The sequence below is a fragment of the Dama dama genome, chromosome 9, assembly GCF_033118175.1.
Source record: "Dama dama isolate Ldn47 chromosome 9, ASM3311817v1, whole genome shotgun sequence".
Taxonomy (NCBI): Eukaryota; Metazoa; Chordata; class Mammalia; order Artiodactyla; family Cervidae; genus Dama; species Dama dama.
Genome location: NC_083689.1, coordinates 26,406,698 through 26,422,948, shown reverse-complemented (window position 1 = coordinate 26,422,948; position 16,251 = coordinate 26,406,698). Strand labels below are relative to the sequence as shown.

Below are 16,251 nucleotides of genomic sequence, written 5' to 3'. Positions count from 1 at the left end.
AAACAGTTTAAACAAAACAGAACAAAATACTCCAAAGATTTTGAGACAGGGACCATATGCAGTCTGCAAAGCCTAAAATTTTTACTCCTTTAAATGGGCCTTTACCTGCTCACCCCAGATAAGGTTTGTGAAGTCCTGGTATTTGGTACAGAGGATAGACCAGGATCTGCAAAGTGGAGTCCAAGGGCAAATCGGGGCCTCTACCTGCTTTTGCATATAAAGTTTTACTGGGACACAGTAAAACTGGTTTGTTTACAAACTGTCAAAGGCTACTGTGGTCCAACAACAGCAAGGATGAGCAACTGCAACAGAGACCTTACTGCCTGCTACGCCTAATGTATTTACCAATTTTTACCGAAAAAGTTTGCTGACTCCTGGTCCAGAGAATCACAGTTTAGAAACGTTTACAAATGTGATAATACTTTACTATTTAAAGTATGCCAGATTTAACAATATCAATTTACAGTTGACTTTCTCAATGCTTTCTGAAGACTTCCATTTTGTTTGATTCGAAATAGAAATTTAGAGTTCACATGTTTTTTTTGGATTGACATTTCTTAGCTGATAATTCTTATGCTCCAAATCATACTTTGCAAGACAGGGCTCAAGGACTAGTCCTGCTTTCCCAATGTGTCCACAGTGTGTATAGCACTTTGAGGGTACTTCCCATCACACACTCTGTTTCTGAGCAGTCTCTAACCTCACAGCCAGAATGCCAGACACTTCCCACATACCAACAGCATCTTCACATTGAATTCTTATTGATCAAAAAGATAAATAAGTTGTGTGATTTCGGTAACACTTAAAAAATGAGAACCCATACATCTTTCAAAACAGTACTTATTTTCATATAAGTACATACAAGATACCCCTTTGGTGGGGGAGTCTATGGTCAAATTAGGGAGCACTACTTGCTGTGGCCACTTGGCTTGAGTCTTGTGATATGAGCACAGGCAAGGATGTTTACCCAGGGCCAAGCTGACTATGGTCTCCTATCCCTGAGGAATGCTCTGTCTTTTCCAGTGCTCCAGTGGATTCAGGGGCTGTCATAGCCTGGGAGGAACACCGTTCATCCTGTAGAGCTGTAGACATGGAGTCGACAGAACAATTGCTCACAATGCTGGACCGTGAAGAAATCTCACTGTGGCTGGAGTCAGACAAGTTGTCAGATTTAGCTGATGGTATAAGTGTATAACCTGAATGAGAGAAGGCAACCGATGAGACTACAGGACAAGTGAACTGGAGTGGGGAGGGTCAGGGAGAGGATTAAAAAAATACAAAAAAGAACAAAAATATAACATATCAGTGTTAATTTCCATCTATGCAGAAGCAATGGTGCCAATCTTCTATCCATGTTCCCTTACATACCCATTCACCTACCTACCTTCATGGCACCAATCTAATCCCAAATTCAAGAAACATTAAAACACAGTATTACTGAGAAAACTAGTTCAAAGGTAAATCTGCCCCTGGCTCTTGCAGAGCTACAAGCATTTAATAGAATAAGAGGCATTAAATATATTACAGAACATTAAAATGAAGACATCCTGAACTTCTCAGCTTCTTCTTAACCCTAGGTCCCCTCCCCTATGATTAACATCAATATTTCAAGGCCTGACTTAAGTGTTCAAAACGCCACCTTGGGCCAGGGGTATGTAAGGGGAGTTAGGACCCAAGGGAAACAACTTGTTTTTTTCAAACTGCAAATACTTACCCTAGATACTTTGCTTTAGTCACCTAAGAAGTCTTGCCCAAGCTGAAAGCCACTTGTTTTAGTATTTTTAAAGAAACTGTTTTAGATTTGTATTTATTCTTATACCTAGTTTCCTTTTTCTTCACCAATTTAGCAGAGTATCAAACAGCTGAACTGACAGATTTAGAAGAATGTATCATGAAAAAAAAACAGCATCTGCCTGTTTTAAATTGTTCTATGACTTACTGCACAGCAGATATAACTAGAGAGATTTTCTTTAGCATTTTCTGGAATGAAGGGGTGAAGATGGAGTAAAGTAGAAGGATCCAAAATCAAATCTGCAGTGTGATACTTAATGTATGCAACCATTTGTTTTGGTAATTGTTAGAAAAGTGCCAAACTTCTTTTGTTGTGAAGTAAAAGAAAATGCTGTAGTAATCCCAGCAAGGAGTAGGTCGTAAAGAAGTAAGCAATTATCTTCTCGTTCACTGAAAGAATGAGGTTCTATTAGGTGCATGACCTTTGGGTCCACTCCTAGAAATCTCAAAAACTATAGCCTTTATACTCACACATAGTTCAACAACCAAAAAATGTGTTAATCAATAACCTTATTAAGTAGTTTCATTACCTATTTCAGCAAGAAAAATTAAGACTCAGAAAATGTGTGATCTATATATTTGACTGTGCCAGGCATAGGACACGCCAAGACAAGTCAATCATTTGACTCCTCCCCAGTTCTCAGATCATGGGATCACTGCTATTTCTCAGTGTCCCTCATGAAGTGATTGGTCAATTTTCAAGAGGACCAAGAAAAAGGATGTGGTAAATTAAAAACAAAATTAAAAAAAAATTCTTCCTCAAAAGAAAAAGTCACTGTTCTTTTATCCTGGCACACAGACTTGCTTTACTGTTTTAAAAATAATTTCATTCCTATGTCTGTTACATTAGTATTTCTCAAATATAATTAATTCTAAGAATCATCTGGAAGGCTTATTAGAATACACATTCTTGGGCCAATTTCCAGCAATTCAAACTTATGAGGTCTGCAGTGGGACATAGTAACTGTATTTTTTTAAAACAAATTTCCCATATATTTTTTAACTTGCCAGGTTAGACAATCTCCTCCTCCTCCTCTGACCACAGTGTATATGAAAAGTGGATGATTAAAAAAAAAAGTTTATGTGGACAAGATATTATATAGTTTCTTGCCTTTCAAACACTTCTCTTTAGCTTATAAGGTAGTTGCAGTAATAAAGCAACACACTTATGTAAGGCAAAGGTTTTGGTCATATCATTACTGGGGTTTTAAAGTAAAAGTAAATACTGGTTCCTAAAAAGCCCCCTCTACTTGCTGCACTCACAGACCCAGCTGTTACCAGTAGAAAATAAAGCCAACTACAGAAAACAAGAGTATTAAGTTTACTAACATTAGCAAAATAACATACATACAAATAAGGCACTTTAAATGAATACGATTTGGTTGCTGGAGGATACTAATCCATAAAATGCTCAGAGAAAGTATTTTAGTAGGTTGGCTGCCTGAGCCTTGTTTGACAAATGACTTAATTTAAGCTACATTTACATTAATAAATGAAAACAAATTTCACACTAAAATTAAATAAAAAACTTCATCAGAGTGTCTTTCTCCTTTTAGACGTGAATCGCGTATAGAAGCAGTTTAAAGTGTTACTGTTGCCTCGGCTATTTGAATTGAAGATGTCACTCCCTTTCTCATCTTTGATGTTGCTTCCAACATCCTTCACTTTCTCACAGCTTTCTGTAGCTTGATTGTGATCTGCGTCCTCTTTTTTGCTGTTGGCTAGTCTCTCCCTTGAAAGAGCTCTTTCCCTAAATCTTCTAAACGGGGATGTCATTCTTTTCCTGGCTGTGTTCTCACAGCTTGTCCTGTCTCTATTCTCCTCAGTGGCCTTCTCGGTCCTGTCTGTTCTTTTGGCTGTGCTCCTGGTAATCTGAAGGATTTTCTTTTGCAAGTAAACCCCACCTATTCCGGGGCAGCTCTGGCCACTGATGTTGGTGCTGGACTCACGGGGAGGGGATGAGGAAGACCCTGAGAGGCGCAGCAGGATGCTGTGATCAGATAGGATACTGCCAACTGGAGGGAGAGATGCAAAAACCCTGTCATGGTCAATTAATTCTTTCCAATTAATCACAATTTACCTGGTTTATATAACATTTTACTATCAAAAAATTTTAACATCTTGACAATATCTGAAAAATTAAAGTCTAGCAACATACTTTTACTACATGGAGACTCTACAGCATAAACAAGACAGAACACAAGAGAAAGGTTACCTTGATTAGAATAAGCTGGTAATAAAAAACTGCTGAAAGTAACCCAAGCTGCTAAAATCATAAGGTAAAATACAACAAGAGTACCCAATAGCCAGAATTATTTCTTGAAAGTAACTGTGTCTAGAATTTTCAGGCAGATTCTACAAACAAAAATCAGACAGATCTTCATCAGAGTCTCTTTCTTCTTTTAGACTTGAATCATGTATAGAAGCAAAAATCAGACAAGACATATAAACAGGATATACAATATATGTATTTATAAGGCACAATGTCCGATCCAATTTTCTCTCGAAGGTGGAGAGGTTCCCTGCCTTAAGCATCACGGAAGATAAAGGTTAAGGCCTCTTGACGTCTCGCTTTTTCAATTCTTTGTTTAAATTCTCCTGTTAAAAATCATGAGTGTAGGCTTCTTCTCTTTTTTTAGTTAAAAAAAATTTTGGCTTATTTTCTCAATTGTTAGAAAACAAAGAACTATTTCAAAGTATAGCAAGAACCAAGAACAGATTCTAATAACATACTCTTAGTTTAATGGCATTTTTGTTCAATAAGTGATCACTGGCAAAAATCTATCTATGGAAATAAACCACCAGAAATAGTTTTGAAGAAAAGACTTTCTTCAGATTTCTAAGACTTCAAAACATCACTATGTTTCTCACAAATCTATAAATATCATGGTCAATTGTTGGCCACCCACTGAAAGACACAACAGAGAGACTTCTCTATTCCAGTGGTTAAAATGGATTTCTGTTGGGAATAAAAGCAGTGGGGAAATTCCTGTTCTTGACCTCTTCCTACAAGTCACACTCTTGCATAAAATACCAAATCCAATTCAACTAGTTTCCTGGTTAGAGAACTGTCTATAATGAGACCACTGGAGGGTGTAAAGGTGTTCCTGAAAGAGCATTAAAAGCATATGAACACTGTTCATCTGGGCCATGTGTGTGAATAAGGCACTGTTCCCAGCCCCAATCCTTGGGACCTGATTACCCACTCAAGTATTGCCTGGAGAATTCCTTGGGCAGAGGAGCCTGGCGGGCTGTAGTCCATGGGGTTGCAAATAGTCAGACATGACTGAGTGACGAATGCTTTCACACACACAAGGGATACTTTGGATAGGAAACACACATAGTAAGGAGAGGAAAGAGATCTGTGTGCTTTCCTAAATTATATACAAGCTACATACAACAGGAACAGAAAACTGTGCTTTATAAACACATCTATAATGAATACTTTTATATGTCCTATGTGATTTTTACTAAGTTTTTCTTAGTAAAATCTGAAAGAAAATTCTAGCCAGTCTCAGCTATGGGAAGAAGGTCAGTAATGGAGTGATATTGCCCTGGAGTGGCAACAGTGATCAAGAAGAGAAATTTCAATTTACTAAACACCCACCATCTATCAGGCGTTACAGGTATTATTTCATTTAAACCCTAAATAAGGTCCCTAAAATATGTGGTCCCTATCCCATCTTGCAGACAGAAGACCTGACCTTATATATCTGTTCTTTATGACCAGGGATAGAGTCAGGAATCAAACTAAGGTCTGACATCACTGTACCACACTGCTGTCACAGAGGTAGCAAAAATAAAAAAGAACGCTTAAAAGTGAAAGGAAACTTAGAACACAAGAGCTAAGGAAAGCTCTGGAAGTTTTCCTTCCTACTAGAATTCATAAGCTTGTCCTCCCTCTGACCATGTACTATTCTGTACTGTGATTATTCAAAGATGTAAATCTTTTACATCTGTGAAATTCCCATAAGTCATGTTCACACATTTATATCAAATCCAATTCAACTAGCTTCGGGTTAATGAAACTAAGGAGTCTTTTCACCAGAGTAAACACAGAATACGGAGGGGCCAATGGAAGAAACATACACACTATTTAGCATGCTACATATGGAGCTGGTGTGAAATGGCATCTTACATTTATACTACCCAGGCTAGTCAAAAAAAAAAGGGGGGGGGGGCAAAGCCTTGGTCTGAATTAAGAAAATATAGGTAAATAAACAAGAGAAATTTCACATTTTTTTTTTTTTTTAACTCAAGAGGCGCTGTATTAGTATAAATGTAAAAATCCACAAGGGTACTGTACAGATTATTGTAAATTTCAATTAATAAAAAGGCAGCAGTAACACTCCATTAGAAAGAAAGGAATGTATTACTCTAAATATTAGTTTCATTTCCTAAATCTTGTAAATGGGTTATAAACAATTTCCTATAGAAATTCTTACTTTAAAATACTTCATAGAATTGTTTGAATTCATTGGTAATTTGAGTAACAACATCAAGAATCTGCACAGACCAAAACAACTGACTTCTGCCTTCATTCTTATCTACGCCTGTCCTCTACCAAGAAGGACCACACTCTGAATGCAGGAGTCCTAGCTCCATGCTGCATAATACCTGGAAGCCATCTGAATAATTCAATCCAAAACATGAAAATTCAGGAGGTATTATGAGTTTCACTTTTCTTCACACTTTCTAAATATAATTACCATAATTACCAAAAGCAAACTATGTGCCCCACAGTGTTGTCTGGTGTAACAAGAGCTCAGACTGTTTTCCCTTACCTTTGCGGGGGGAACCCTGAGGAGACACAGGCGGGCTGGAATGTATGGATGACGCCATAGAAATGGTGTCTTCTGTGTGTTTCTTACCACTTACTTCTTCAGCTGTTCCTAAAACTTTCTGAGGTAAACCTGTACCTAAAAATAAAATCAAAGAGGTAAATAAGCATCACTTCACAATTAAAATGTCTACAGTTGCCTAAATTACTACATAACCAAAGCCACAATGCACAATGGCTAGTGTAGTCAACTGAAATGCGTAAATGACAAACGGGGACTAAATGACTGGGTGATGGCACACAGAGATTCTCACCTCTAGGTCATTTGTTCAAATTCAGCCAGTCAGCACAGATCAGATTAGAACAGCTCTTTGCTTGTTTTGCAGCATAAGGGACATGGATTTAAGTCTGAGTACAGTGTGCCACCCCCACTGACACACGTGTTGGAAGTCTCAATAGAGAATGCATGGATTCAAGCTCTTCCCTCCCCTCTAGAGGTGGCCTCTCCAAGTCAGGGCGAGGCATGTGGCAGGGGCAGCGGAGGGGTGGTGGCTCTGTCACTACCTGTGGAGCATCTGTGCTGTGGGGACACAGAAGAAGCTGCAGGCCTGCCAGGCCAGCCCTTTTCAAGAGCACTAAATTCACACTACAGGAGAGAAGTAGACAACAGAAAGAATCATGAATTTATAGAAAAAGAGTATGGAGCCTACTGGAAACATTCCTGCAAAGTTCTGTCATCACTCTTGTCCAAACGCTGGTCCTTTTTGGCATAGGTCAAACTTACCAAAGTTTTCACTGTTGAACCAGTAAAGAAAGCCCAACTCTGATGAGTACTCAGCATAGTAACAAGCACCCCTTTAATACTGAAAAAATTTAAAACATAGTATACTCACACTACTCTTAGTTAAGTGCCATTTTAATATATTTATCACATAACTAATAGGCATATTACAGGAAGAAGGAGGATGGCTACCTGGAACAAATTATTCTGCCTCTCAGGTGATGACGTCCAAGTAAGAAACCAGAGTTAGACTACTCCCATTTCTCATTCCCACCACCAAATCAACTTCACCCATTCTGCATCCAATTTTCTCTTCATGTCCACAGTCACCAAACTAGATCAGGTTCTGGTCAACTTCCCATTGCTACATCAGCTTTCCACTCAGACTCCCCACCTCCAATCTCACGCCCTTCCTACTACAGACCTCCTCACACGTAAACTGGCCCAGACCCTTGCCTTGCTCAAATTGCTTCCTATAGGTATCTACTGACAACTTTCCTTCAGCATCTCATGTTCTAATTTTGGCATGTCTATGACTTGACTTCTCTTCATCCTGGCACACTGTTTGTTTAGTGTTAAAAGTAAGGACTTTGAGCCAGTTAGTCTGAGCTCAGCTTCCAGTTCCATCTCTTACTGGGGGTGCATTAAGTTATTTAGATCTTCTATGGAATGTGAGTATTCTTTATCTTTAGAGTTCTTAAGATTCAATGAACATATATACATAAAGTAGTAAAGCACTTCGAACTGTGTCTGGCATTCAGTTAGTGTTCTCTAAGTGTTAGCATTAATTATTATTATCCCTCAACACTTTGCAGCTTTGTACTCAGAGTAAACCACCTGTAGCTCCATGTAGCTACCAAATTCTTCCTCTGCCTGAAGCAACTTCTCTGAAATTTTTGCCTAATTACCTCCTTCCTAGTCAACCTTTAATATTCTGCTTAGGTGTTATCTCCAGAAAGTCTTCTCTGGAGCACTGTCTTACTTCTCTCGACTCTAAGAGCCCCCTCTCTTTTGTTTTTTTTCTATGTTCTATACATGCTCCGGCCATAATAGTGGACATATCACATATACTGAAGTTATCTATCTATGTGAATGTCTTTATCACCAGACTGAAAATCTGGCAAAGGAAGGGGAATTCCTTATTTACCTTTGGATTTCAAAGCAAAATCAAGTTAAATTCTCAAGGTTCTACTGAGTATGTTCTATGTATAATGCATGGGCTAAATAAAAATGCTGGGAACCAAACCTAATCTAGCTTTCCACCTGGAAGCTAAAATAGTGATACTGCTAAAACAAGTAATGAAAGTAATTTGGACAACTTCTACATGGTCCAACAGAGGAAAAAAGAGCATGGCCTATACTTTGTGTATTTTACCCTTGCTTCTTTCTTGTTTCCTAGCTAGGTTTTCGTAAGTGGGCATTAATGAAAAACCAACATACAGGCTTTTTTAAAAAAGAAGCAATTTCATTCTCAAAAGTTGCATTTTCATTAGATAACTGAGTATATATACCACTAAATGCAGTAAGTCCTTGGTACTCAAGTAAAAATAAGTTTTTGGTTGGTATAATTATAGGAATTCCCACATCAACATTTAAAATGTACATGCTGTCATCAAAGACTTACAGGCAAAATGAAGCATTTCTTGACTCATGAGTGCTCCTTACATTACACAAACCGTGACAGCAGATCTCCAGCGCATTTATAATTACTTTCCAAACTAACTCGCCTGGAAATTTCAGTTAAATGAATGCAGTATTAATTGTGTATACTCACTCAATGTGGCGGGGTCTTTTCCTTGACCCTTCTTCCTGATAGGGTGCAAATTTACAGCTGGCACCTGAAGCACCTGGCTTGCTCTGTGGGGCTGATGCAAATAAGCTTTAGTTGTTTGGCCAGCTGACCTCAATGGCACCGGAGACATTTCTGATGACTTCACTGATTTTTTCTCATTTAAATTCTTGGTCACTAATAAGAGAGAGTAACAAAAACATACTTCTGTACTTTATAAGGCAAAGTTATGTGGGATGTTTTCATGGTGTGGCTCCTAAACTTGGGCATGTGTGCACCAAAGCCCTGAAACACATGAGACCCAAGCAGTTAACATCTTCTCATTTATACTGTTGAAATACTCTCTTTACTCTATCAATTACGCCATCAAGCCATTCTCCATACATCAGCATGATGACTCTTCCATCATGAAAATCTGATCTGATAATGCTACTTTCCTTCTACAAATGCCCTGCACAAACCTTCAGATGACCTGCCACTGCTCTTAGGATAAAGACACAAATCCTTAAAGCAAGGTCTACTAGACCCTGCATGATCCAGCTTCCCCAATAACCCACACTCTGTTCTCAAGACATCCTGTATCCTTCCTTCACAGCACTGATAATTATAATACAATTATCTGTGCAATTAATCAATGCTTCTTCCCTCCACAAGGCTGTAACAAACAAGGTTATAAGGATGGATTTATATCTTGTTTACAAGTGTATCCCTATGTGTTCAGTGATATAAACAGATGTTCAGTAAGTAGGTATTGAATGAGTAAGTGAAATTATTTCAACTGCTATACACAGGAATACCAAATTTGCTAGAAGTGTTCAAGATATTGTTTTTATAACGACATTTACTGAATGGCTCATTACCCTACATTTGAAAGTTAATTGTGAATCTGAATTTTAAAAACAATACTTAGTTGTATTTCCGTTTTATCTTTTCTACTCTGTCGACATACTTGTCCTATTACTATGCAAATACTATACCATTTACCAATCTCAAGGTCAACTCATGATGACTACCATTTCACCCTATTAACTAGGAACATGGAAATAGAAAATCTGAACCTTCCCGCCCCCTATATTCTGTCAACATTTAAATCAATTTCTATGCATTATATTGGGATTTTTACTGGCATAACATTTAATCACATATCCAGATAAGTAATACTCATAGTAGAAGTACAATCTTTGATTTCTGCTTTCACAACTCATACTGTCTATGACCCAGAGACACAGGCATTCTACTGTTCGTACTTAATTTAAAAAACTGAGTATTGAGAATAGGATCTACTTTGTTCATCCCATTTTCTATTCATAAATAGTATCAGAAAGATCAGATTTTTGTTTTTACCTATTGTACTGATACCTATAATTTATTGTATTTTTTCAGTTGGTAAATATCTGTAAAATTCTTAGAAAAGGCAAAATTTTCACTTATTTTACTTTTCATTTAAGGATGAAAGTAAGAACATTCTCAGAGGAAGACTCCTCTATAATGTTACAGTCTTTTTTTAAGATTTTATGATGCTTTTCAAAGAACTATATTTAGACTCCATTTCCTGCACAGAGAAATCATCAGGAAAGGATAAGAATTCAGTATCTGATTAACATGATGAGATGATGCTTGAGGTATGTCACTAAACTTTTGTGAGCGAAAGCTAACTTTCTTGGGACTTCAGCATAATACTAGAAAAATAAATTTCTATTTTGTTGTGCTGTTTAGTATCACGTAAGTGAAAACTTGTACTTACAGGTACCATATGCAGGCTCCCATTGCAATGACATCATCTGGAATTTCTCTTCATCTGTCTCGACATCCAGACTGGAAAGATACTGCTTCACTTTTCTTGCCATTTGGGCATCTTCATATAGCTTCTTGGCATTAAGCAAAGAGCTACGGCGTGCCCTTTTTTTGTGAGCACCTCCCTGAACATCCAGCATGTTTGAATTTGTGCTGCCTTGACTCAGTGACCTGTAAGATGAAGATCACAATAATGGGCTACAAAGATGAGAATTAAGTACAGCAGACTGAAGATTAAAAGAATTCTGTTCTGTTAATGCGATTGCATGCTGATGCAAATGAGTTAAAAGATGAAAAGCATTAATGCAAAGTAATATGTCACACATGGCAATGTTCTGAGTTTTAAGATTCAGCAAAGTGCAGAACTCAAAAGGATAAGTTAACAATTCCCCTCAAAGCAACAAATTCCATCAGACCTATGTTTTGTGCCTTCCAACCCACAAGAAAATTGTGACAAGTGAAAGCATTCCTTGGCCCTGTGGCCATCCACACTCTGAAGATATGTCAAGAGCCTAATTGGGCAAGTGCACCCTGAGCCAGATCTCTGCACCAGGGTTCTTCAGCACAGGAGTTTCTAGAGCAGCTCTGGTTGTATGTGCTACTTTGGACGTGCTACTGCCATCATCATTTCTGTGTACAGCAGACATACTCTGAGCACACTCCAATGTTACCTGTAACCAGATTTTGGCCAAACTTTAAAGAGAACAACCAATAAGAAAAATAACACCATTTATATTCAAGTCAATATAGTCAGAGATCAGAAACAGCAGTAAAAAGCTACTCAGTGCTTCCACTCACATATGAATTGGTGAGGCAACATGTGGCCTCTAGGGCTGGGGATATGGGATCTTTCTTCTGCAGTGCCTCTAAATGTGATGGAACTACAAGCTGAGTATGAATTACTACAATTCAAACAAGCTAATAAAGCTTCACATCCAACTCTACTCTTTTCAGCAAGCTTTCTTTCTTCTACAGTAACTACATCTAGAACCACTGGAAAACAGGAATTGCAATGCTATTTGTCCTTTGTAACAAAGGTGGCAAACACAAGGTTCTAGATGATTTTTATTTTAAAGGCAGTTGCCATTCTAAGATAATGAAGGTAATCTATGGGTTTTCAAAGTTAGCATCCCAATTACCCAAAGATACTCAAAAATAGACTACAATCATATAATCTGTTTTTTCCGTGCTCACATAGCCCATTTTAAAAACACACTAAAATCCTAACATTTTCACTTTAGATCAAGTGAAATAAAGCTGTAAAAAATGTTATTTTTCTTCCACAATTTTAAGATCTTTAAAAGACTGTGTCTTACAGCAGATGGAAACTTGCAATTGTTACTGGTCAGGCAGAAACTGTGACATGTTTGTTCTACTTACACAGCAGAAATTCCAAAATTTGCAGAATAGTTTGGGAAAAATCCAACGGCATTAGTGAATACTCCGTTAACCTTCAGGAACCAAAGGATTATAAGGCTGTAGTGACTCTAACTAAAGTTCAACAACATTCCTGACACAAGTGTCAAAAGGAACTAGCCCTGAATATTTGCAAAGCCAGCCTAAGAGCCTAGCGTCAGCAGCTTTTTGTTCTTTTATGGCTTGCTTAAAGAAATGTGGCATTACCTATGCATCTGATGGTACAAAAGGCAATACTGTGCGTGGGAAAAAACTCCAGAAACTAACTCTAAAAGTGATTCAGAAGATTCATATTCTAAATAGGAAAAAGTTTTAGAAAGACCTAAACCAATTTAATTCACTTAATATTTTCTTTTTATTAATGCAAAAAAGGTGTTATGTGACAAAAATACACACCTAATTTATATAAGAACTCTTAACAAGTAAAAAATTCTCAGTATTAAGAAGGCACTGCAGTGATTTTTCTTAGTGGTACATAAAATAGTAGTGGTCCTGACAATTGATGTTGTCTTAGATGCAAAGCAATGCAGTAAAATCAACTCTCAACATTTAAGTACAAATTTTAATACAAATATTTAATAATTTTACCTAAGTTGATATAAAAAGGTGCCTAGAAATCTAGGATACAGACAAAATTTCAATAAATGAAACACTGTGATAAATGACAAAGAAATGTCTTTTAATCTACTTTCAAAATGCTTTGATATAAAAAAGAAAATGTCCAGTGTCTGCAAACATCATACAATGCAATCAAATGCTGAATGAATAGTGACTGTGTTACACAAGTCATTCAAACACTCCACATCCCCACTAAGATACACTGTCCAAGTAGTCTTCTTCATCATAGTAATGTTAGGAATCAATTTCTGTTTTCAATGAGAACCAGAGAAGACCAAGACATAAATGTACAGCATAGAAGAAAACACATGAGAAACACGTAGAGAAGGGAAGAAGAAAGTAGAAGAAAATTCAAGTTCACCAAGCTTCAACAGAAAACAAAAGACCACAAATAGGACAAGACTCAAAGTAAGTGGCTCACAAAAAATCCTTCATATATGTGTTATAAAAGCAACTAACTTCATGATTCACTGTAATCTTAAAATAGCACAATTCTTATTTAATCCCTTTATCCACAAAACCCATCTTTTCCTTCCATTATAATTGAAAAGACTAGATATATGACTTATAAGATACCTAACTATGACAGATCTGTAAGCGGAGATCTGAAACTACTTGAAAAACAAAAGGTGTCATTTTCTGAATCTATTTCAGTTTTAAGAGAGATAAGGGAGCCTTTAATTAAAAGTGATAGGAATTTAAAATAAAATTCTATCAGTGATGTATATCTCATAGTATTAGTGGATCCGAGCATTTAAAATAATCTTCTATTTCACTTATTTACTATCTCAAATCTATAGTATAGTTTGGATTAAAGGCTGCAGCTGATGGAAAATGTACCCTTTATAAACCACTTTCTTATCCATTTTACTTAAATATTTATTTTTATAAATATGGCATGTGAATAAAATGGTGTGGACTCTGGAATCAGACTATGACCAATAATGAATTAGAATCCACTATAGTGAGCTCTAGGAATTTGGACAATTCTGTCTTCCCCATTTGTACCATGGGAATACCAGTATCTATTTTACAGAGCAGCTACAGAATTCAATAATTCATATAGAGTGCTTAGAGAAGTATATAGGAAGCACACAACAATATATGCTATCATCATCATATAACTAACCCTGCTAAATTAAAATCTAAAAGGGACCTACGGGATGTCAACAATGGAAAACTAAACGAGGAAGAAGCTAGCTCTATCACTATTGTCTCCTTGTTAGCAAAAGGCATTTGTCAGGAATGTAGGTTGACAGGGTTAATAGAACACATGCTATTTTACGTGCGTGCATTAATGAAAAGGATGCAGTATACGTTAAGAAATTGAACAACCTTCATTCCAGTTGCATTCATCTCTACACTTACCCCAGACTCCGCCACCTCTTCTTCCTGTAAGCAAGAGCCACAAACATTGAAGCGTGTGTTTGAATAGGAAAGCACAGAAAAAAGACAACAGTTGAAAGTCAGAGAAACTACGGAGACAGAACAGAACAGAAAAATTTTACTAGAAAAAAATGGTAGCTTAACAGTAAAATGACTTTAATGGAATACAAGGTGGTAAAATGAATTATGACATGTACTGAAGGCCAAAAAACTCCACAATATTTAAAAGTGTGCTTTTAGACCAATTATGTTTTACTACCTAATTCATTTAGAGGCTTATGTTAATAACAAGCTTAACGGAAAATATTTATTACAAGTTTCCAGAGAAACTTTAAAAGAAAGAACTTTTGAATTTTTTTCAAAGGTATTTTTGAGCCATTCATTTAAGTGAGAGGATGAAATTACAAGGAACATAAAGATTTATAATTTCATTTTTAAGTGCAGAAATTTCTCTGACAATATATTTGTTCAAGAAATTTTGAACAAAGCCAACTTAAAATGTAACTATAAATATATCATGAAAATCTTTAAGATCTTGTATCTCCTTATACTATAATTGGGCTGAATCAAGATTCTTTAACATTTTTATTCTCATTTTTTTGGCCCTTTCCTCTCTACCACCTGATTGGTCTGAGCATATCCCAGGCTTGTACTCAATAAGCTCCAGCTGTGGCCAGCCTCAAATCTGTTTTTTCAGTCAGCACACTGACTACTGTTGCGTTACTTTGTCCACACTACATAATATATATCACCAAAATGGCCAAGTACTTGAAGAAAGCTATTACATTTCAGTACTAGCTGACAAAATCAATTTAGGAAAAGTTCAGTCTAATCTAACTATAAATGTTTTATTTTTTCCTATACTGTATTCTACTCCAGGCTAGGCCATTCAAGGGAACAGTCAAGTTTATTGATTTCCTCCTTTGCTCATTTCTGAGGCATAGCTGGTACTTAGAAAATTATCTGGTCTGACAGGCTCACAAATTCATTCAGGAACCAGGGTGCTAAAATACATGAGTAGACAGATGTCTGTGTAAGATAACAGGGAATGGTGGAGCCACTGTACAGGGACATACAACAAAAACAAAAACTTAAAAACAAAGAAACAAACAAATCCTCCAGGTTTGCTTTGGTCCCTGGTTCTTAGGTCTTCTGCTTCTACACTGCTGAGCAATGGCACCTCTCGTTACATGCAGTGATTCTCAGGGGCGAAAGTGGGCAATTGGGTAGAGAAGAGGAGATGTGACACACTCCTTCCGTCACACTTTGAGAATTTCTAAACTAGAGCAACTATCAGGTCAACTACTTCTAAAAACAGACTCATGAACTGTGGTTTAAACAAAACAAAAATTAAAAAAATAATCCTGACACACATTGATTCTATCTGGTTACAACAACTCCATCTCTAACCTTTAAAGAACCAAATATTTTTGTTTCCTTAGTAGACCGTATTTCTTTTGAAAGTGAAAGTGAAGTTGCTCAGTCGTGTCTGACTCTTTGCGACCCCATGGACTGTAGCCTACCAGGATCCTCAGTCCATGGAATTTTCCAGGCAAGAATACTGGAGTGGGTTGCCATTCCTTCTCCAGGGGATCTTCCCGACCCAGGGATCAAACCCGGGTCTCCCGCATTGTAGACAGACGCTTTACCGTCTGAGCTACCTAAGCCACTGAAATTGTGTCTGCCCTGACAAACATTTCGTTTTTAAAGCCCTTAGGTACTAAAGCTATACACACAGGCCCAGAAGAAAATAAGATCAAAAACTAAAACCCTAGTACCTTTTCATCCTAAAAATTACTAGGAAAGGTAATTTACTTTAAATTCTATATAATTTGAGGAGGCATTTGTTACTATATGAAAAGTGAATTTTAAAAAGCATTCATAGAAGATCAGGTT

At 37.0% G+C, this 16,251-nt stretch overlaps 1 protein-coding gene across 4 annotated transcripts in view; it reads right to left on the bottom strand.

The window, feature by feature from the left end:
* The window catches only part of RAPGEF6 (Rap guanine nucleotide exchange factor 6), a 235,071-nt gene that overhangs the window by 7,519 nt on the left and 211,301 nt on the right, over window positions 1-16,251 (bottom strand). Inside the window, exons 22-26 of one of the 4 annotated variants that reach the window (XM_061150831.1) lie at window positions 14,338-14,361; window positions 10,886-11,106; window positions 9,127-9,318; window positions 6,576-6,710; window positions 968-1,196 (exon numbers count right to left, since the gene is read on the bottom strand). In XM_061150831.1, coding sequence (XP_061006814.1) covers window positions 968-1,196; window positions 6,576-6,710; window positions 9,127-9,318; window positions 10,886-11,106; window positions 14,338-14,361 — 801 coding nt within the window. The other 3 variants (XM_061150833.1, XM_061150832.1, XM_061150834.1) reach the window with 3 other exon arrangements.